The sequence below is a fragment of the Schistocerca americana genome, chromosome 3 (genome assembly GCF_021461395.2).
Source record: "Schistocerca americana isolate TAMUIC-IGC-003095 chromosome 3, iqSchAmer2.1, whole genome shotgun sequence".
NCBI lineage: Eukaryota > Metazoa > Arthropoda > Insecta > Orthoptera > Acrididae > Schistocerca > Schistocerca americana.
Genome location: NC_060121.1, coordinates 336,294,634 through 336,316,861, shown reverse-complemented (window position 1 = coordinate 336,316,861; position 22,228 = coordinate 336,294,634). Strand labels below are relative to the sequence as shown.

The following is a 22,228-nucleotide window of genomic DNA, read 5'->3' as shown; positions in this document are numbered from 1 at the left end:
TGGTGTGAAACTACATTGACAGCCGCAATTCAGCAATTACACCACATGAAACTGCACGTACACACATTATATGAACACTTCACTTCTCTGCACTATCGTGTAATAGTTGTGCTGTCCAACACTATAGGCCAAACAATAAAAGTATCATCAACATATTCCCAAGATACTGATGAGTCATGTGATATCTCCTCAAAACTCTCCATAAAGAAGTTGGCCACTAGTGGAGATGTAGAATTTCCCATGGTGACACTGTCAGATTGTTCATAAAACTCATTAAATAAAAAGTAAATCAAGGAGAGAGAGTGTTCATAAAAACCAGTTGTTAAATAAAAAGTAAATCAAGTGGAAAGTGTGTAAAAACCTTTAATTTGTAGCTAAAGAATTTATTATTTTACATTTGGTAATTGCAGTATTCAAAACGTAGTTGATGTAAACTTCAAAATGATGAAACTACAAGTATATTACAACAACTGAACATGGTTAAAACATGAAACACAGATAAAGTTATATAAAACGTGGTTGATTGCTGCATTTCTTTAAGTAAATTAATGATTTTTATTTCAACAGTTGTAAAAATAGCAATATTTATGGATGGGCCAAAACTATGTATGTTAATAGAAGTTTATTTTGGCAGCAGATCCAGAAATTCATGTTTCTGTAGCTGACTGTCATAAAAGCCTTCATTTCTCTTTTTTTGTTATGTGATGGTGTATGATTAGAGGATCTAAGTGTTCATATTTGAAGAACCAAATTGAAGTTGGGATAACTACCTCAAATATAAAAGCTTTCTTCCCTTCATCACTTTGTCTGTACTTTGCAACATATAGAGGCTTAAAAATATTTACCTCAGCTACATAATTCACTTGTGACTTCTTTTGCTTGATCTTCCATTCCTCCTGTTTTTGCAAACTACTGAGTGTTGTGCTTTCAACTTTCTAGTCTATACATTATCGGTGACATCTTGTTTTAACACACCTCACTATACCACTAACTGTTTCTGTAATGCCTGGATCCTGCATATGTCCAGATTACTATCAGAGCTCAGAGTTTGCACAAAGATGTACTCATTTGTAAGTTCTCTTATGAACATTTGAAGAAGGAAGCTCTTACAACCCCTCAACAGGTTCCTTTGTTTTTCCATCTTGACAATTTTGTTAATAAATTCTCCAGTATATAGCTCGTAGCCAGTAAAGTGTAAGATAATGGAATTTATTATCTTCAGTAACATTTCCTCGTACCACACTGTCTTATTTTTTACAAAATGGACAAAAATTTACACAGTAGAAGACAGTAACTCATTTTTAAGTCAAGCAAGTAGTGCAAAACGGAGGAGCAACTGTTACTCCAAAACAGTACTGATATGTGGCACAAGATGACAATTGTGTAAAATCTTTTGTTTGTCTCAATATGCTTCAAATAATCTGAATCCATCTTTCATACTATATGACAGTGGATTTATTTAGCATTTTGACACAGAAATAATAATAATTACAGTGACAATTTCCATAAATGTATGACTGAGTATGGGGTATAGTCTACATGATATTTGACAACAGAGGTCTTAATTATTCAAGAATGTTGTTGCAAGTTTGGACAAGAAAAGTTCAAAGCGTTTACAGCACGAAAACTCTTTTTATGCCTTATCTCAAATGTTGTATTAACTTGACAGTGTCTCAGGTTATTCACCACAAAATTGCTAATTTTTTTCAGCTCATGTAATATATACCCCTGAGTCCATAAAAGAAGATCTCCAATACTCATGGGATGGTGGTGATGATTCAGTTGTAACGGAGAACACTGCACTGTTGAGGAGAGCAGCTGCCACTGAGATCATCATAACCCCTATCAGTCCAACAGCGTCCTCTGCAGATCTCAGTCATATGGACAGCCAGGAAGAAAAGTGTACAGGAGAATCATCAACTATTGCAGATATTCATAAAATGGACTTGCTAAAGCCAGAAGTAATTACACTCTCTGATGAACCATAAGAACACTTTATATAAGGTAAGCATGATTTATGCACATATGCCTGGATAAATAATCCTGTTCTTCGTAAGAAGTGTGATTACTTCATGACTTAAGGTGGGTGTAATATTTTCCCTGGAACAGTAGTGTCATAACAAGATGGAGTTATTAAGGAAGTCCATTTTTTGGTTTGTTTGTTTGCATGTCCAGCATTCGATGAAAATCTAGAAAGACTTCCTAAGGTTGCAGTCATGCATTACAGTCGAAATGAATATATTTCTTGCTGATATTCATATGGTTATGTTTACTCACTGCACAGTGTTTATGATATCCTCAGTAACACTTTTTGTTTGTACATGTAATTTATCTGTTAATATTAGCACCACAAAATCCTCCGTTATGCCTATAATGACCTTTCTCATACCTCTGCTAACACTAAACATAAGCCTTATTTTGACCATCATGTTTAATCCTCATTCCCATTTCTTTAATCCTCATTCCCATTTCTCCTGTCATTTTTACTGTATATAATAACTTTTACCTTTGTTTTGTTTCTCCTTTGCCAAAATGTACAGAAACAAGCCTGCTTACACATTTCTCCTTCTCATCAGTCTCAAATCATAGGTCTTCTGAGTATATTAGCATAAAAATTGAACCAACCAAATTTTAATTGTAGTAACAACAACAATAACACTAATAATAATTACTGCATATTGTGGCTCAGTAGTCATGAAACAAAGGAAAAGAGAGAGACAAAAGAATAGAGGTAACAAGTGATGAGGGAAGAAATCCTATAGTGAGATGAGGCAGATTAATTGAAGAAAAAAGAAAGACAAAGCAACAGATAGAGATTTTAGTGTGAGTAGAAGGTACAATTTGATTTGCTACTTGACTGAGGAAAAGGTATTGCATTTCCTGTTCATTAATTCATTGTGTTCTGTCAGTCCCATCAAGAAGGAAAATCTTCAGAGGTTCCCGTTCCTCCCCAAGAGTTGAAACCACGGAACATGGTGATTCAGCATTCTAACTCATCCCAAAGCTGTTTCATTGGGTTCAGGTCAGAACTCTGGGCAGGCCAGTCCATTTCAGGAATGTTATTGTCCACAAACCATAGCCTCTCAGGTGCTTCTTTATGACAGGGAGCATTATCATGCTGATACAAACAATCATCTTCTATGAACTTTTCCTCTACTGTACATAGTACACAGTGCTGTAATATGTGTTCGTAGGCTTCCACTGTCAGCATTTTCTTAAACACAATAAGGAAACCACACCTTAACCATGAAAACTATGCCCATACCATAACACCACCTATTTTGCCTTATTTTGTCTGTTTTGATGGCAGGTAATGTTTTCCTGGCATCCACCAAATCCAAGCCCTTCCATCAGATTCCTATAGGGTAAAGTGTGATTCATCACCCCAAATCATTCATTTCTAGTCATCCACTGTCTAATGACAATACTTTTTACACACTTCAAGTGTGTGGTGTTGTAATTCACCCTTATCTGTCTTTGGCACAGAAAGGGATAAATTATGCTGCCACAAAAATCTTTGGTCATTTGACAAATAGCATTGAAAGTCTGACAGATAGCTAACCAGCATTTAAAAACAAATTAAAACAATTTATGAATGACAAACCCTTCTACTCAATAGTTGAATTTTTAGAAATGAAGTAAAAACTGTTAAAAAAATATAAAAAAATTGCAGTGTGTAAAGAAAACTTATGTTAAACTGACACATTCTACAGAATTACTAAATGTCATAGTCATTATCTATGGAGCAAATATCAATATAATATAATGTAATAATGTAACTTAACATTGACTGCAGAAATGTGTGGCTTGTGAGTAGCTGCTCAACCACTGTGCTCCTTTCTTTTTAACTTCCTATGCACAGCTGGACAACCAGTAATGCTTAGGAGCTCATGAGTAATTTCTTTTCCCGATTTCATGCAGGTTTTTTTTTTATTTTTTTTTTTTATTGCCTTACATTCTGCAATATTAGTTTGTATCTACTGTATGTACAAAAATTATGAAGAGGATCAATAAAACTATGCAATACAATAGAATATTATCTCCACAGTCTCTGTTTGTCAGTAAGAGAGCTGTGCCTGGTCCTGTTTTAGCTGTGGTTGTTCTTTTGTGATTTTACTTTCTTCATATCAACAATAGCCAATCTGGGCAGTATTAAAAGGATTGAAATTACATGATGGATTTGTTACACAGATGATGGATTTGTTACTTAGATGACATCCAGTGAACTCCCTGAGCTCTCCAGTCATGACATCTAATAGTCATTTCCTATCCTCAGCTATACAGATAATTGTACTGTACATGCAGTGATGTCAGAGGGTTGTCTGTAGAGAGGCCAGAGTAAAATATGGTTGCAGAAGGTGAATAGCAACCATTTCAATAGTTGTAGAGGCAGCGGTCTGGTTGTTTGACTGATCTGACAATGTAACATCAGCCAGTGTAGCCTGCTGTATTAGCACTGCAGATGGCTGAAAGTAAAAGACTACAGCTACCTTCTCTTTCCCCAGGCCATTCAGGTATACCATATGATTTAATGATAATGGAATCTCTTTGGATAAAATATTCTGGAGGTAAAGTAGTCCTCAGTTCAGGTCTCCATGTGCAGACTACTTAGGAGGATGTCATAATTAGGAAAACAAAACTGTGTTTCTAAGGATAAGTGTGTTGAATGTTAGATTCTTTAAGTGGGTAAGTAGATTATCAAATTTAAGAAGGAAATGGATACTTTGAACTGCAACAGGAAAAACAACATCTGGTCAGGTGAATACAGAGTTATCAACAACAATATTAAATAGGGGTATTGCAGGATTAGGTCTAATAAAATAAAAGTAATTAGAAATGTAGGTAAACAACAATGAATTGCACAGTTAATGGACTATTATAGTCAAGATAGACACAAAGCCAACACCAACCACAGTAATACAGTGTTATATGCCTACTAGGTCTGTAGATGATGAAGATATTGAAAGAATGTATGCTGAGATAAGAGAATTTTTTCAGACTGTTAAGGATAATGAAAATTTCATTGTGGTCAGTGACTGGAATTCAATGGTTTGAGAAGGAAGAGAAAGAAAAACAGTAGGTTAAAGTAGATTAGAAGAAAGTAATGAAATGGTAAGCCACCTAGTAGTATTCTAGCAAAGCACAATGTCAGGTGAATTGCTCGGCTTGATTAAAGGACAATGAAAGAAAATTTCCATTGGTGAAGAGACCTTAGGTACAGGAATGTTTTAGACAGATTGCATAATTCGGAGAGTTGGAAACCATGTTAAATTAAAATACATTTCCAGTAACAGATATGGACTCTGTGATTTATTGATTATGAACTGTAGCTGAAAAATGAAGAAACTGCAGGAAAAAAGGAAATTGATTAGATGGACCCAGGATGACTTGAAAGAACCACTTTAGTGGAGAGCTGCAAAGTCAAAACAACCCTGCTCCACAGCCAATTAAAGATGAAGATGACTAACTGTCACAGTATGGATTTAACTACATTTCTGTCTAAAGAAATAGATATAGAAATGTTTGATGCAGGACACAGGTTGCTCATCAACAACACTCAAAGTTGTTTGTGAATGAAGTCAGTAGTTAGAAAGTAATAATTATCTTGTTGTCATCACAATTGTTGTTTCTCATTGTCCTGTAATAAAATGGGGCATTGTCTTTGCAAGAGAGCCCAGGGATTCTCACATTTGAGAACTAAATCAGACTCTTCCCAGAATCAATGTTTTGGCATAATCCATTCATCAAATAATTAGGTCAGTAATGGATTACTTTGTAGTCCAGAAATAATTCAGATAGGTAAACATGAAGTATTCTTGAGTGAAAAGCTCTTTAGAGTACCACTTTTGTTTATTTCACACATTTGAAAAACACATCTTTGCTGCTGACCTTTTTTGACAAACACAAAATTTTATGGATGCATTTCCCATGGGTGCAATAGGGACATGTTAACGTCTTGTCTCCCCACATATGTCCACCATCAACACTCACACCAGACTTCATTATGACTCAACTGCCACATTACAACTCCCTCCCTACATACAAACTACAGAGAGTAACACAGAGCAGAGACAAATATGTTACATTTCAGCAGATCACAGTCTTTCATTAATATCAATGTAGTTCAACTGGAATGACATTTATGTAAAAATTATTGTTTAACTCATGAGCACATTTTGTAAAATATAGCTAGTTAGGCACTTTTTAAATATAGTTCTTCATAACAGATTTTTAATAATTTGTGTTTGCTGACAATAAGTTCAATCTCTGATACCTGGTGTAGTTAGCAAGACAGATTACATGAGACAATTAATGTTTTTGTATAACAGGTGAAAATATGAAGGAATGGTTATTCAAGAAATGTAATGTAAAAATAAATTTAAAATCTAGGTCCCTGAACATGAAAATGAATCCACAAACATGCACAGAGAAAGCATGTTTTGTAAATGCTAAGAAGTATCACAAGGACAAGTATTGCATTGAGAAAGACATTCATTAGACACAGCTGTATCATTATCTACTATTGCACAGATGTTACCAAAGTATAGGTTCATTTCAAAACAAAGTATTGTGTAAACTGACTGAAATGGAGAGAGGAATACAATAATATATGAAAGGATAGTGTTTAGAGATGAAATAATGAAAGCAATTGAGGATTGATTAGTAATAACAATGAAGTAACTAATGAGAAAGTACTGAATAGAATTGGGGAGCAAGAAATTTGTGGCACAACTTGACCAAAAAAAGGAATTAGTTGATGGCACACATTCTGAGACATCAAGGTATCACCAATTTTGTATTTAAGGGAAGAGTGGGAGATAAAAATCATAGAGGGAGACCAAGAGATGAATACAGTAAGCAGATTCAGAACGATGGAGGTTGCAGTGAGGAAGAGGATCACACTGGATAGAGTAGTATGAAGAGCTGCATCAGAACAGTCTTTGGACTGAAGACCCCAACAGCAAAAACACTGAGACACTGCAGTTAATTGTCTAGAGGAGAAAATATGGAAGTGTCACATTGGGGGCAGGCAAAATGGAATATGGAGTCCAAATAGTGAGATTGGTAGAAAGTGCAAAATGACAAAGCATAAATGGCTAGAGGGGAAAAAAAAGTTGTTGTTGACACATGCTTGACTGTGGGGAAGATAGATGTTGTGTATAGGAAAAATGAAGAAATCTTTGGAGGAAAGAGAACAGCTCAATGAATATCAAGAGCTCATCAGGAGGCTTACCAGTAAAAAGAGGAAAGTTTGAAAGGTGGCAAGAATACAGAGAACGTCTGTACAAAGGTAATAAAGACAATATTATGGAAAAGGAAGAGAATGTGAATGTGGAGAATGTGAGGGATGGGATATTGTGAGAATAATTTAACAGAGATTTGAAAGATCTAAATAAGGGGAAGGCCCCAGCAGTGGACAGTGTTCTCTCAGAATAGTGAAGAGCCTTGGGAGAACATCACACGATAAAACTATTGTGTGTGTTATGTGACCTATATGACAGACGAAATGTCCTCCCTGAAGAATGTAATAGTTCCAGTTCCAAAGAAGGCTGTTGAGTGATAGGTGTGAATATTACTGAAATATCAGTTTAAAAATCATAGTTGGTAAATACTAACTCACATTATGGATCAACTTAACCCTTCAATATGACTCACTGGCTTTGGAGCCTGATGTTGTAGGAGACCTCATTCGTTAATGACCTGAGCTCCTAGTCATTCAGAGATTAACATTACCTTTGGTTGCCATAGTTATGAGCAAAATCAACGATTACAATTTATATATAGATTGAGTGTCAGTTTATGTGATATAATGACATAACATATTAATCTCTTTTTTATTTTATTTTATTTTAGTTTCTTGCTTCATTTGTGCCCAATTTCACACAGCAGTTTATTCAAAATGGATCCTTCATTAATATATAATAGCATTATGTTATGTGGGAGATGGAAGATCAGAAGTTGACTATCAAACTGTTTTACAAAATTTAAGTATAATCAAGAATATTGTAGATGCCATGTATGTAATGGCAATTTGACGTTTTCAAATGTTTTGTCTTATCAGCCATGCGGTTACTACATGTGGAGGTGTCAACAAGATAATTTGTGATGGTCAGTCAGACATAATACCTGATTTGAGAGATTGGAACTCAACTCTCTCTTTTACTGTGATGTTAACATATTATTTTTGTAAGACGTACCGTACATGAAACCGGTCTTTGGGAATTAACAGTATTAAATTGCGTACTGGTATTGCTTTTTGGGCTCCTGCATTAGTTTCAGCATTTTAACTCTTTCTAATCCAACAGGTAAGGTTTTAAGGCATTATGGGGTCATTATGTAACTGTTTTAAAACAAATAAAGTGCAATATGGGATCACTTGACAACTTTTTTATCTTGTACACTAGTTTTTGATACACATTGTTGTTTGTTTATGGTTCTTTATAATTTTCTTCTGCATGGTGGTTCTTAAAACATTCTCCCAGGTGAAGTCCAGGCTTCCTCTTGCATGTTTTGCAGCAGAAAATTTTCTTCATCCTCGTTTCTCCTTGCATGTGCTGCAAACCATACAATCCTTTGTTGATATTTTATCATTTTGCATTATAAAATGCATCTCCCTGTTTAGTCTCTCCTCAGTGTCAGACAATGATGGCATTCCTCTTTTCTTTGAAGTTGTATTTCTCATCTGGCCAACTATCTGTCTGATTAGATTTGTTCTGTAGGAAAGGGGAGTTTGCAGTTCTTCTCCACATTCATTTTTGTCCATCGAAAAAAGAATGTAACAGTTCACTACACCAGTTTGATTCAGCCAGAACAATAATTTTTTTCCGCTACTTGTATGACCACCTTATAAAACCATAGAAATCATGGTACTGATCAGCCCTGTCCACTGCTCTCAAAAGTTCATGTATTCCAAAATAACAGTGGGTTTCAGGAACTACACAGGCTCTTTATTCCTAAAACCAGTGATCTACTGGATTTGAGGACCAAAGCACATACACAACATAATCACTAACATTTCATCATGGAATGAAAGACATGAAATTTTCATCTCACTTTGATAGGCATGTAACTCATGTTCATCAAGTTTTGTCTTCTTCAAATCACATGGAAAACCCTTTTTAGAAGGCATAAATGTACCTGTTAGATAAAATTTCATTTTGTAAACTTTCAAAGCAAGTTGAGGGCTTGTGAAGAAACTGCCACTAATAATGCAATAACTTGAACCACCTGCACCAGCTAGCAATTGCTATACGAGATGAACCACTGTTCAGTTTGCAAAAGATAAACCAGGATTAATTTGATTTTCTGTAGTTTCTTTCCATAATATGGAATGTGAGAGAAAAACATAATAATTTTCTGAATCATACAGACAGAAAATTCATACTTTGGAGGCTTCTTTGGATTGTAGCAATTGAATTGAGTTCTTTCTTTGAATCCTACTGTGCCCTCAGCCAGAACCACATTTCTTTTTGGTATATGGATTTCTTTGCATCTACTATCAATATGCTCACAAACATTCTTCACTTTGCTCCCTCTTGTATGTTAGGTGGAACTAAATATGGCATCCAAAAATCCGAAAAAAAGAAGGTGAAAAAAAATCCTTGAAAAATGAAGTTATGTCTAGCCAGTCTTCTGTAAAATGTCAACTAATTCTGCCTCCACATTCAAGGCCATGTTCAAGGCTGTAGTAAGAAAACCCTTTAGAATGAAACATCCCTCCAGGAGTGATACATTGAGTGTCTTGCACCTGGAGTGACTTTCTGGAGTGACTTTCTGTATATTTTCTTTACCATGCATATTCACGGCTTCACTAATAAGATTGTAAGTGAATAAGAGTGGGAAATATTCAAGTTCCAATTTTGGTTGAACACCGTGAGGAATGCTGAAACCTTGTTGCATGACAGAAGAAGGAAATTTTATGAGATCACTGTCATCGTTACAATAAATAGTCCACGTATTTGTTACAGGTTGTGCCTTCTCATCTGTTTCCACTTCTTCAGTAGATTCAGAGTCACTAGATCTTATATCACTGCACATGGCAGACGTTTCTTCCCAATCACATTCATCACTAAATTCTCTTCCATCCTCAGTGTCTTCGAGAAGCCTCTTGGGAATATATTCACCACTTACACATTTTGTACCTGCCATTATCATACTATAAACATGCTAATGCAACTGTAAGATCTTCATACTAAGTACTGCCATGCATCTAGTTAGTTCCAAAAATGGAGATGATGTAAAGTATCTTCCATAACAAAACATGTTGGACATCATCTGAAATTAGCTCATCTAATGTATCCAGTACCACTGTTTGTTAGTTTCCACAATTTTTTGCTATGTGTGCTGGTATCCCCTTTGGTACTTTTTAACTCTTTCGTTTTTCGCCCTTTACATTGGTATCAACATTTCAGGTTGAGTTATTTAGCCCAGCTGATATTTTCAAAGGCAGGGAAAAAAAAAAGCTTCGAGTTCAACATCCAATTGACAATATGTCATTAGAGACATAAATGTTTTTATACTAAATACAGTAGGTTTGCACTAATTTTGTGCTTCTTGTGTTTTTGAAACTAATGTTGTATTGGGTTTCCTTGATTGTTTCATTTATGTATTTCACTATTATCATGATGTTGCAGCTGTTATTTTAGATTTCAGTTTTTCCTCAACAAGACCTAATTTTCCCACAGTTGTCCCATTAGGTTTAATATTTATTATTAAGAATATGTATGATTCTGTACTTGAAGTTTATACACTCCTGGAAATTGAAATAAGAACACCGTGAATTCATTGTCCCAGGAAGGGGAAACTTTATTGACACATTCCTGGGGTCAGATACAGCACATGATCACACTGACAGAACCACAGGCACATAGACACAGGCAACAGAGCATGCACAATGTCGGCACTAGTACAGTGTATATCCACCTTTCGCAGCAATGCAGGCTGCTATTCTCCCGTGGAGACGATCGTAGAGATGCTGGATGTAGCCCTGTGGAACGGCTTGCCATGCCATTTCCACCTGGCGCCTCAGTTGGACCAGCGTTCGTGCTGGACGTGCAGACCGCGTGAGACGACGCTTCATCCAGTCCCAAACATGCTCAATGGGGGACAGATCCGGAGATCCTGCTGGCCAGGGTAGTTGACTTACACCTTCTAGAGCACGTTGGGTGGCACGGGATACATGCGGACGTGCATTGTCCTGTTGGAACAGCAAGTTCCCTTGCCGATCTAGGAATGGTAGAACGATGGGTTCGATGACAGTTTGGATGTACCGTGCACTATTCAGTGTCCCCTCGATGATCACCAGTGGTGTACGGCCAGTGTAGGAGATCGCTCCCCACACCATGATGCCGGGTGTTGGCCCTGTGTGCCTCGGTCGTATGCAGTCCTGATTGTGGCGCTCACCTGCACGGCGCCAAACACGCATACGACCATCATTGGCACCAAGGCAGAAGCGACTCTCATCGCTGAAGACGACACGTCTCCATTCGTCCCTCCATTCACGCCTGTCGCGACACCACTGGAGGCGGGCTGCACGATGTTGGGGCGTGAGCGGAAGACGGCGTAACGGTGTGCGGGACCATAGCCCAGCTTCATGGAGACGGTTGCGAATGGTCCTCGCCGATACCCCAGGAGCAACAGTGTCCCTAATTTGCTGGGAAGTGGCGGTGCGGTCCCCTACGGCACTGCGTAGGATCCTACGGTCTTGGCGTGCATCCGTGCGTCGCTGCGGTCCGGTCCCAGGTCGACGGGCACGTGCACCTTCCGCCAACCACTGGCGACAACATCGATGTACTGTGGAACCTCACGCCCCATGTGTTGAGCAATTCGGCGGTACGTCCACCCGGCCTCCCGCATGCCCACTATACGCCCTCGCTCAAAGTCCGTCAACTGCACATACGGTTCACGTCCACGCTGTCGCGGCATGCTACCAGTGTTAAAGACTGCGATGGAGCTCCGTGTGCCACGGCAAACTGGCTGACACTGACGGCGGCGGTGCACAAATGCTGCGCAGCTAGCGCCATTCGACGGCCAACGCCGCGGTTCCTGGTGTGTCCGCTGTGCCGTGCGTGTGATCATTGCTTGTACAGCCCTCTCGCAGTGTCCGGAGCAAGTATGGTGGGTCTGACACACCGGTGTCAATGTGTTCTTTTTTCCATTTCCAGGAGTGTATTTTAACACTGTTGAACTCTGTAATGTTATTGGTCACCATTTTGACATCACGTTTGTACAGCATCTTAGGGCTTGATATAGTGCCATTGATCAAAGCTGACAAGTGATATCAAACTCTAGATTACAGAAGAATGGAAAGACTAGTGGAAGCCGATCTAAGGAAAAATCAATTTGGATTATGGAGAAATATAGGAACACATGTGGCAATGCTGACACTATAACTTACCTTAGGAGATAACCTCAAGGAAGATAGACCTATGTACAGGGTGATGATTACTGAACTTTATGAAATAAAATTATCTGAATGGTTTGCGTTAGGATTTTAAAATTCCACAGTTGACCATGGGGCATGGAGAATTAGTATGTGCATGTATGGTTTGGTTTATCAATGAAGCCCACTTTCATTTGGATGGGTTCATCAATAAGCAACACTGGTGCATTTGGGGGACTGAGAATCCATATTTCATGATCGAGAACTCTCTTCACCTTCAGTGGGTTACTGTGTGGTATGCAGTGCCCAATCACAGAATAAACATTGCAGTATTCCTTGATGGCACAGTGACTACTGAATGGTATTTTAAGTTCTTGGAAGGTGATTTCATCCCCATTATCCAAAGTGACCCTGATTTTGACAAGATGTGGTTCATGCAAGATGGAGCTCATTGCCATCAAAGCAGGAGAGTGTTTTATGTCATGGACGAGCACTTTGGAGACCACATTCTGGCTCTGGGGTATCCAGAGGCCACTGGCATGGACTTCAATTCGCCGCCATATACTCCAGATCTGTACACATGCAACTCCTTTTTATGGCTATATTAAAAATAAGGTGTATAGCAGTAACCCTAAAATCATTGCCATTAAGGAGGTCATTGACGACATTGATGTTCTGACACTTCCGCGAGTCATGCGGAATTTCACTATTTGTTTAGCCACATCATCACCAATGATGGCAGGCATATCGAGCATTCCATAACCTAAATCTGAATATCTGTAGTGACGTTTACATGCTGTAGTTTGTAATGAATTTACATTTCTTTTCATATAGTTCAATAAGTGTCACCCTGTGTATAGCATATCTAGATTTAGAGAAAGCCTTTCACAGTGCTGACTACTATACAAATTTTGAAATTTTGAATTTCCAGTGGTAGCAGGAGTAAAATACAAGAGGTGAAAGTTACCTACAACTTCTATAGAAAACAGACAGCAGTTATAAAAGTTGAAGGGATGAAAGTAGTAATAGAGAAGTGAGTGAGAAAGGGCTGTAGTTCAAATGGCTCTGAGCACTATGGGACTTTACATCTGAGGTCATCAGTCCCCTAGAAGTCAGAACTACTTAAACCTAACCAACCTAAGGACATCACACACATCCATGCCCAAGGCAGGATTTGAACCTGCGACCGTAGCGGTCTTGCGGTTACAGACTGAAGCACCTAGGACTGCTCGGCCACAACGGCCAGCAGGGCTGCAGTGTATCCCCAAAGTTATTCAATCAGCAGTATTAAAGGAAACCAAGGAGATCTTTTGAAATTGACTTAAAACTTGAGGAAAAGAAGAAAAAAGTATGCTGTGCTGCTGACACTGTAATTCTGTCAGAGACATCAAAGGGTGTTGAAAAGAAGTTGAATGAAATGTAATAGGTTCCTGCAAGAGGTTGTTGTTGTTGTGGTCTTCAGTCCTGAGACTGGTTTGATGCAGCTCTCCATGCTGCTCTATCCTGTGCAAGCTTCTTCATCTCCCAGTACCTACTGCAACCTACATCCTTCTGAATCTGCTTAGTGTATTCATCTCTTGGTCTCCCTCTACGATTTTTACCCTACGCTGCCCTCCATAACTAAATTGGTGATCCCTTGATGCCTCAGAATGTGTCCTACCAACCGATCCCTTCTTCTAGTCAAGTTGTGCTACAGACTTCTCTTCTCCCCAATCCTATTCAATACTTCCTCGTTAGTTATGTGATCTACCCATCTAATTTTCAGCATTCTTCTGTAGCCCCACATTTTGAAAGCTTCTATTCTCTTCTTGTCTAAACTATTTATCGTCCATGTTTCACTTGCGTACATGGCTACACTCCATACAAACACTTTCAGAAATGACTTCCTGTCACTTAAACGTATACTCAATGTTAATAAATTTCTGTTCTTCAGAAACGCTTTCCTTGCCGTTGCCAGTCTACATTTTATATCCTCTCTACTTCGACCATCATCAGTTATTTTGCTCCCCAAGTAGCAAAACTCCTTTACTACTTTAAGTGTCTCATTTCCTAATATAATTCCCTCAGCATCACCCGACTTAATTCGACTACATTCCATTATCCTTGTTTTGCTTTTGTTGATGTTCATCTTATATCCTTCTTTCAAGACACTATCCATTCCGTTCAACTGCTCTTCCAAGTCCTTTGCTGTCTCTGACAGAATTACAATGTCATCGGCGAACCTCAAAGTTTTTATTTCTTCTCCATGGATTTTAATACCTACTCCGAATTTTTCTTTTGTTTCCTTCACTGCTTGCTCAATATACAGATTGAATAACATCGGGGAGAGACTGAAACCCTGTCTCACTCCCTTCCCAACCACTGCCTCCCTTTCATATCCCTCGACTCTTATAACTGCCATCTGGTTTCTGTACAAATTGTAAATTGTCTATCGCTCCCTGTATTTTACCCCTGCCACCTTCATAATTTGAAAGAGAGTATTCCAGTCAACATTGTCAAAAGCTTTCTCTAAGTCTACAAATGCTAGAAAAGTAGGTTTGCCCTTCCTTAATCTAGCTTCTAAGATAAGTTGTAGGGTCAGTATTGCTTCACGTGTTCCAATATTTCTATGGAATCCAAACTGATCTTCCCCGAGGTCGGCTTCTACCAGTTTTTCCATTCATCTGTAAAGAATTCGTGTTAGTATTTTGCAGCTGTGACTTATTAAACTGATAGTTCGGTAATAAAATAAATATCTATAAAATTAGAATAAGAGTAATGAAATGTAGTAAATCAAATCATAAGTTTTGAGGGAATAAAATGAGATAAAAAATGTAGTAGATGAGTTTCTGGGCAACAAGATAACTCATAATAGTCAAAGTAGCAAGGGTATAAAATTCAGACTGCTAAAAGCAAAAAAATCGTTTCCGATAATGATAAATTTGCTAATAATGTATAGAAATTTAAGTGTTGCTAACAAGGAGAGTTCCCCTGATTATTTGACACGATCTATATGGTATTGTATCTTATGGTCCGAGGTATCATACCCTGCATCCATTCACTCTTGTGGGCCCTCATTTGGGAATAATTGACAAAAAACTTTTGGAATTTTGTGTGCTGCCCTACCGCTCTAAGAAAGAAATGTTATACAGACTGGTTGTGTGGTGTAATGGTTCAAGTACAAACATTATCTGCAAGAGATTGTAGGTTCAGATCTCATAAGGTACTTTGATTTTTTTTATTTTTAAATCTTTAACAAATTGACTTTGATCATTATTTTCATTCAGTTAACTCATTTGATTACAATTTTTTTTCCATTTCTTTGCATCATTTTGATCTCCATATTAACTTTTGCAGTTGCTCTCATTTTTTCTTCCTATAATTCTTTTTCTGTTTGGAATCTTTGTGCATAGGGATTTACGTATTTCCATGTATTAACATCAATTTAATTTCTTCCATTTCATCATCCTATATTTTTGCCTATGTTGTTGCAGTCATTATTTTTATCCCTCATTTGGCTTGAATTTTGTTTTATTTACAACTGCTCTTTTTTAAAATCTTTGTCAGTGTTATGTTATCCACAGTGCAATAATAATTTGTTTTAATTGTTTACATGAGGATAACCATTCATGAAAATGTAGATTTTGTAATGAAAATTACATTTTTGACACCACCACAGTTACAAATAAATAATTTACTCATTTGTTTCACAAAACATAGATTGACATTTTCAGATACTTACATATTATGATAAATAAATAAAAATAATTAAACTCACATGTACAAAGAGTCCAGCTGGTAAAAGAATGATGGAGCAAAAACTGAGACTTATTGAAAAAGATAATACAACAATTAAAATGACCTACAAAGAAATAGAAAGTTTCCAAAAATTTATGCTCTACAAACGAATAGAAATTTTAAAAAATCTATATTCAAACCCATTAATTGAATGAAAATAATGATCAAAGTCATTTTGATAAAGATTTACAAATAAAACATTTCACAGCACCTGACAAAATTTGAGCACACAAAGTTTTTCATATAAGGCTTGTTCTATAACCATTACCCTACATAGTCCATTAACTAATTATTCATTATATAATTGAATTTTCTCATTTTGTGTGAACTGAAGGGTGATCTGTTTAATTGTTAAAAACCATTCAACAACGAAAATTGCATAAGATATTCTTTTATTTAAAACAACCAGTTTCAACAGACTGTGCTGCCATCTTCAGGTCTTAAAATCTTTTGTTGTAAAACATGTTCATTTTATGCTGACCTCATGCACAAGCTGTCAAGTGGATAAATATGTTGTTGTTATTGTTGTGGTCTTCAGTCCAGAGACTGATTTGATGCAGCTCTCCATGCTATTCTATCCTGTGCAAGCTTCTTCATCTCCCAGTACCTACTGCAACTTACATCTTTCTGAATCTGCTTAGTGTATTCATTTCTTGGTCTCCCTCTACGATTTCTCCCCTCCATGCTGCCCTCCAGTACCAAATTGCTGATCCCTTGATGCCTCAGAACATGTCCTACCAACGAGTCCCTTCTTCTAGTCACGTTGTGGCACAAATTTCTCTTCTCCCTAATTCTATTCAATACTTCCTCATTAGTTATGTGATCTACCCATCTAATCTTCAGCATTCTTCTGTGGCATCACATTTCGAAAGCTTCTATTCTCTTCTTGTCCACACTATTTATTGTCCACATTTCACTTCCATACTTGGCTACTCTACACACAAATACTTTCAGAAACGACTTCCTGTCACTTAAACATATACTCGATGTTAATAAATTTCTGTTCTTCAGATACCCTTTCCTTGCCATTGCCAGTCTACATTTTATATCCTCTCTACTTCAACCATCATCAGTTATTTTGCTCCAAAAATTCCAAAATTCATTTACTACTTTAAGGGTCCCATTTCCTAATGTAACTCCCTCTGCATCACCCGATTTAATTCGACTGCATTCCGTTATCCTTGTTTTGCTTTTGTTGATGTTCATCTTATATTCTCCTTTCAAGACACTATCCATTCCGTTCAACTGCCCTTCCATGTCCTTTGCTGTGTCTGACAAAATTACTATGTCATCGGCAAACCTCAAAGTTTTTATTTCTTCTCCATGGGTTTTAATTCCTACTCAAAATGTTTCTATTGTTTCCTTTATGGCTTACTCAATATACAGATTGAATAACATCGGGGATAGGCTACAACCCTGTCTCACTCCCTTCACAACCACTGCTTCCCTTTCACGCTCCTCGACTCTTATAACTACCATCTGGTTTTTGCACAAATTGTAAATAGCCTTTTGCTCCCTGTATTTACCCCTGCCACCTTCATAATTTGAAAGAGAGTATTCCAGTCAACATTGTCAAAAGCTTTCTGTAAGTCTACAAATGCTAGAAACAAAGGTTTGCCTCTCCTTAATCTATCTTCTAAGATAAGTCATAGGGTCAGTATTGCCTCACTTGTTCCAACATTTGTATGGAACCCAAACTGATCTTTCCTGAGTTCAGCATCTACCAATTTTTCCATTCGTCTGTAAGGAATTCGTGTTAGTATTTTGCAGCCATGACTTATTTAATTGATAGTTCAGTAATTTTCATATCTGTCAACACCTGCTTTCTTTGGGATTGGAATTATTATATTCTTCTTGAAGTCTGCCCACCAGATGGTAGAGTCTTGCCAGGGGTATCATTAGTTCTAATGGAATGTTGTCTACTCCCGGTGACTTGTTTCAGCTTAAGTCTTTTTGTGCTCTGTCAAATTCTTTACACTGTATCATATCTCCCATTTCATCTTCATCTACATCCTCTTCCATTTCCATAATATTGTCCTCAAGTACATCGCCCTTGTATAGACCCTCGATATACTTCTTCCACCTTTCTGCTTTCCCTTCTTTGCTTAGAACTGGGTTTGCATCTGAGCTCTTGATATTCATACAAGTGGTTCTCTTTTCTCCATAGGGCTCTTTAATTTTCCTGTAGGCAGTATCTATCTTACCCCAAGTGATATAGGCCTGTACCTCCTTACATTTGTCTTCTAACCATCCCTGTTTAGCTATTTTGCACTTCCTGTTGACCTCATTTTTGAGACGTTTGTATTCCTTTTTGCCTGCTTCATTTACTGCATTTTTGTATTTTCTCCTTTCATCAATTAAATTCAATATATCTTCTGTCACCCAAGGATTTCTAGTAGCCCTCATCTTTTTACCTGCTTGGTCCTCTGCTGCCTTCACTATTTATCCCTCAAAGCTACCCATTCTTCTTCTACTGTATTTCTTTCCCCCATTCCTGTCAATCATTCCCTAATGCTCTCTCTGAAACTCTCTACAACCTCTGGTTCTGTCAGTTTATCCAGGTCCCATCTCCTTAAATTCCCACCTTTTTAAAAGCAGTTTCTTCAGTTTTAATCTAGAGTTTATAACCAATAGATTGTGATCAGAGTCCACATCTGCCCTTGGAAATGTCTTACAGTTTAAAACCTGGTTCCTAAGTCTCTGTCTTACCATTATATAATCTAACTTAAACCTTCCAGTACCTCCAGGCCTCTTCCATGTATACAAACTTCTTTCATGATTCTTGGACTAAGTGTTAGCTATGATTAAATTATGTTCTGTGCAAAATTCTACCAGGCAGTATCCTCTTTCATTCCTTTCCCCCATTCCATATTCACCTCCTATGTTTCCCTCTCTTCCTTTTCCTACTATCAAATTCCAGTCGCCCATGACTATTAAATTTTCATCTCCCTTCACTATCTGAATAATTTCTTTTATCTCATCATACGTTTCAACAATCTGTTGGTCATCTGCGAAGCCATTTGGCATATAAACTTGTACTACTGTGGTAGGCATGGGCTTCATGCCTATCTTGGCCAAAATCATACATTCACTATGCTGTTTGTAGTCTCTTACCCACACTCCTATTTTCTTATTCATTATTAAACCTACTCCTGCATTACCCCTATTTGATTTTGTATTTATAACCCTGTATTCACCTGACCAGAAGTATTTTCCTCCTGCCACCGAACTTCACTGATTCCCACTACATCTAACTTTTGCCTGTCTATTTTACTAACCTACCTGCCCAATTAAGGGATGACATTCCACACTTCGATCTGTAGAGTACCAGTTTTCTTTCTCTTGCTAACAACTTTCTCCTGAATAGACCCCACGCAGAGGTCTGAATGGGGGACTATTTTACCTCCAGAATATTTTACCCAAGAGGACACCATCATCATTTAACCATACAGTAAAGCTGCATACCCTCTGGAATAATTACAGCTTTAGTTTCTCCTTGCTTTCAGCAGTTCGCAGTACCAGCACAGTAAGACTGTTTTGGTTAGCGTTACAAGCCCAGATCAGTCAATCAACTAGACTGTTGCCCCTGCAACTACTGAAAAGGATACTGCCCTCTTCAGGAACCACACATTTGTCTGACCTCTCAGCAGATACCCCTCCGTTGTGGTTGCACCTATGGTGCAGCTATCTGTATCGCTGAGGCACCAATGGTAAGGTCCATAGTTCATGGGGCGGGGGGGGGGGGGGGGCTGAATAAATATAGCTCATTATAAAATGTTTAGAATATGTCTAGCATATGTAAACAGTTATTGCTATTGTGTACTGTGTTTGTATGATGCAACAAGCAACTGTGAACAATATGTATATGGTCATAGACTGTTGCACAAGATACTTTATGTTTTTATATATTTTAATGATGACAAACCCTTTACAGTGTGCTATTTTTAACCACTGGACATCTTGTGCATGAGGTCAGCATAATATGAACACGTTTTACAACAAAAGATTTTATGACCTAAAGATGGCAGCACAGTCTGTTAAAACCGGTTGCCTTAAACAAAAAAATATTTTATCTGATATTGGTTGTTGAATAGGCTTTAGTTCATTTTATAAAGCTGTAGAGCAGTGTGTGAAACCCTGAATTTTTTTCTTCATCCATTACTCACAAATGAGGGCCCACCACAATGAAAGGCTGCAGGGTGTAATAACTGGGAGCTTAACCTAATACTGTATAGGTGGTTTCAGTAAGTCAGTACCATCGCTGGAGATCTCTCCTTGTAAATGTTCTCTGAAGGTATTTGACCTGTGTGTTGTTTGTGCTAGCATGGAAGTGAAACATGAGTCACACACAACTCCATCAAGAAGATAACAGAAAATTTTGAAATATAGAGCTACCGAAGGAGGCTGAAGATGATGTGAGTAGACCAAGTAACTAATTAAGAGGTACTACATCAAATTAAGGAAATGGTCTGAATCATCACAGAACAGTTAATTCAGTAATGGAAGGAAGGTCTTGTATACTGTACAGGCAAGTTTGAAAGCTCATCGGAAGGCATGGACTTCGGTAATGGCCGCTATATGGCACTGTTTTAATCTGCAAGTGCTGCTGTCACTGCTGCAGTAATAGGTGTGGACCCTCTTGCCAGCCTGTCAGCATGCATGGCTGCTCTTTAAAGCTGGCAATGCAGTTGCTCAGACAGTCTGTCATGATTTCTCTCTGCTATTGTAATGGTCTCACTACAGGTCATTGTTTTGGTTTTGGATTTGCTATGTCTTAGGTTTTTGTATATTGGTTTACTCAATGGACTTGTTATCCCACTGTGCCATCTCCATTGTCTATCTTTCTCCTATTGTTGTCTATCTGTTTACTCTCTAGTGGCTTGCTGTGATGCCCTCAGCCAGTCAGCCAGTCTCCACAGGTTCTTGAGTCATTCCTTGTCATGTTCAATTCTAGTTACTCTATAAGGGTAAGGAGTAAAACTTGTGGAGGAGATCAAGGTTTGAGTACAGTAAGCAGATTCAAATGGATTAAGGGTGTCATAATTATGCAAATATGACAGTGTTTGCACAGGATAGACTAGCTATGAAATTGCTTCAAACCAGTCATTGTACTGAAGACTGTCCAGCAACAACAACAACAAAAACAATTTGCTGTTGACTTATTATTGAATTTGTCCCAGTTTTGTGATTCCAATGATGTCCTGTTATGCCTAACACATCTGTATAAATATTAGGTCATATTTCTTTTTTGATAGGCTTCTCATGTTGTATTAATAAGTCCAAACATATTTTGATTTTCATCCTTGTTTGTAAATGATGCAACTGTATCTATACTTTTTCAGCAGATCTTTCTCTTAGATACACTTATCCAAGGAAAGGTCTAGTGAAAATGATAGAAATCACTAAGTTTGTACAGACTGTTCTTTGGTTACACTGACTGATATAGAAGTACTCTCTCCCAGAAACCTTCATATATAGATCATACTGCATGTGTAGTTATGATGTCATGGAGGTTATGTGTCATTTACAAGAATGCATGATGGTCTCTTCCAACAAAATGCATCATCCAGGGCTGAGCCACAATCTTTACATTACTGTGAAGAACTTTCTCAGTAACATGTACAATTTATTCATGTCATCCTCAATTTCATAGTTGGTGCTACAGTCAAAAGTACTACTCCCCACTCCCCACCCTCACCTCCACAAAAAAAAAAAAAAAAATCACTATCTGATCTATCAACAAAGAGCTTCAAAAAAACAACTGAGGTTTCTGAGCACTTAACTTTTAAAAAAAATATGTTTACTTGTTGTTCACTCCCCCAGAGAGAACTGTACAAGATGACATTCCCCTACCATGACTACTTCATCTTTTTAATTCTGTGATTATATTTATCTTAACTTGAACATTTCCCTGTCTTGTCAGACTGTTCCTGAACTCTTGGGCTTCTACACACACATATTTTGCTTGCATCACACTAAAGCCCCATTGCGGTTCCTTTTCTTGGGAATGTGATGAGCTGTTTCTATTCATAAACAGCCAGAAATGCTCTGGCTGCTGTCAAGTAATTC

The 22,228-nt window shown here is 37.7% G+C and overlaps 1 protein-coding gene across 1 annotated transcript in view; it reads left to right on the top strand.

The window, feature by feature from the left end:
- LOC124606737 (potassium voltage-gated channel subfamily KQT member 4) overlaps nt 1-22,228 on the top strand; it is a 1,016,202-nt gene that overhangs the window by 956,999 nt on the left and 36,975 nt on the right. The window contains exon 15 of the mRNA XM_047138769.1: nt 1,711-2,004. Within this exon, the coding sequence (XP_046994725.1) occupies nt 1,711-1,988 (278 nt within the window). The 3' untranslated portion in view covers nt 1,989-2,004. The remainder of the gene's footprint in view (nt 1-1,710; nt 2,005-22,228) is intronic.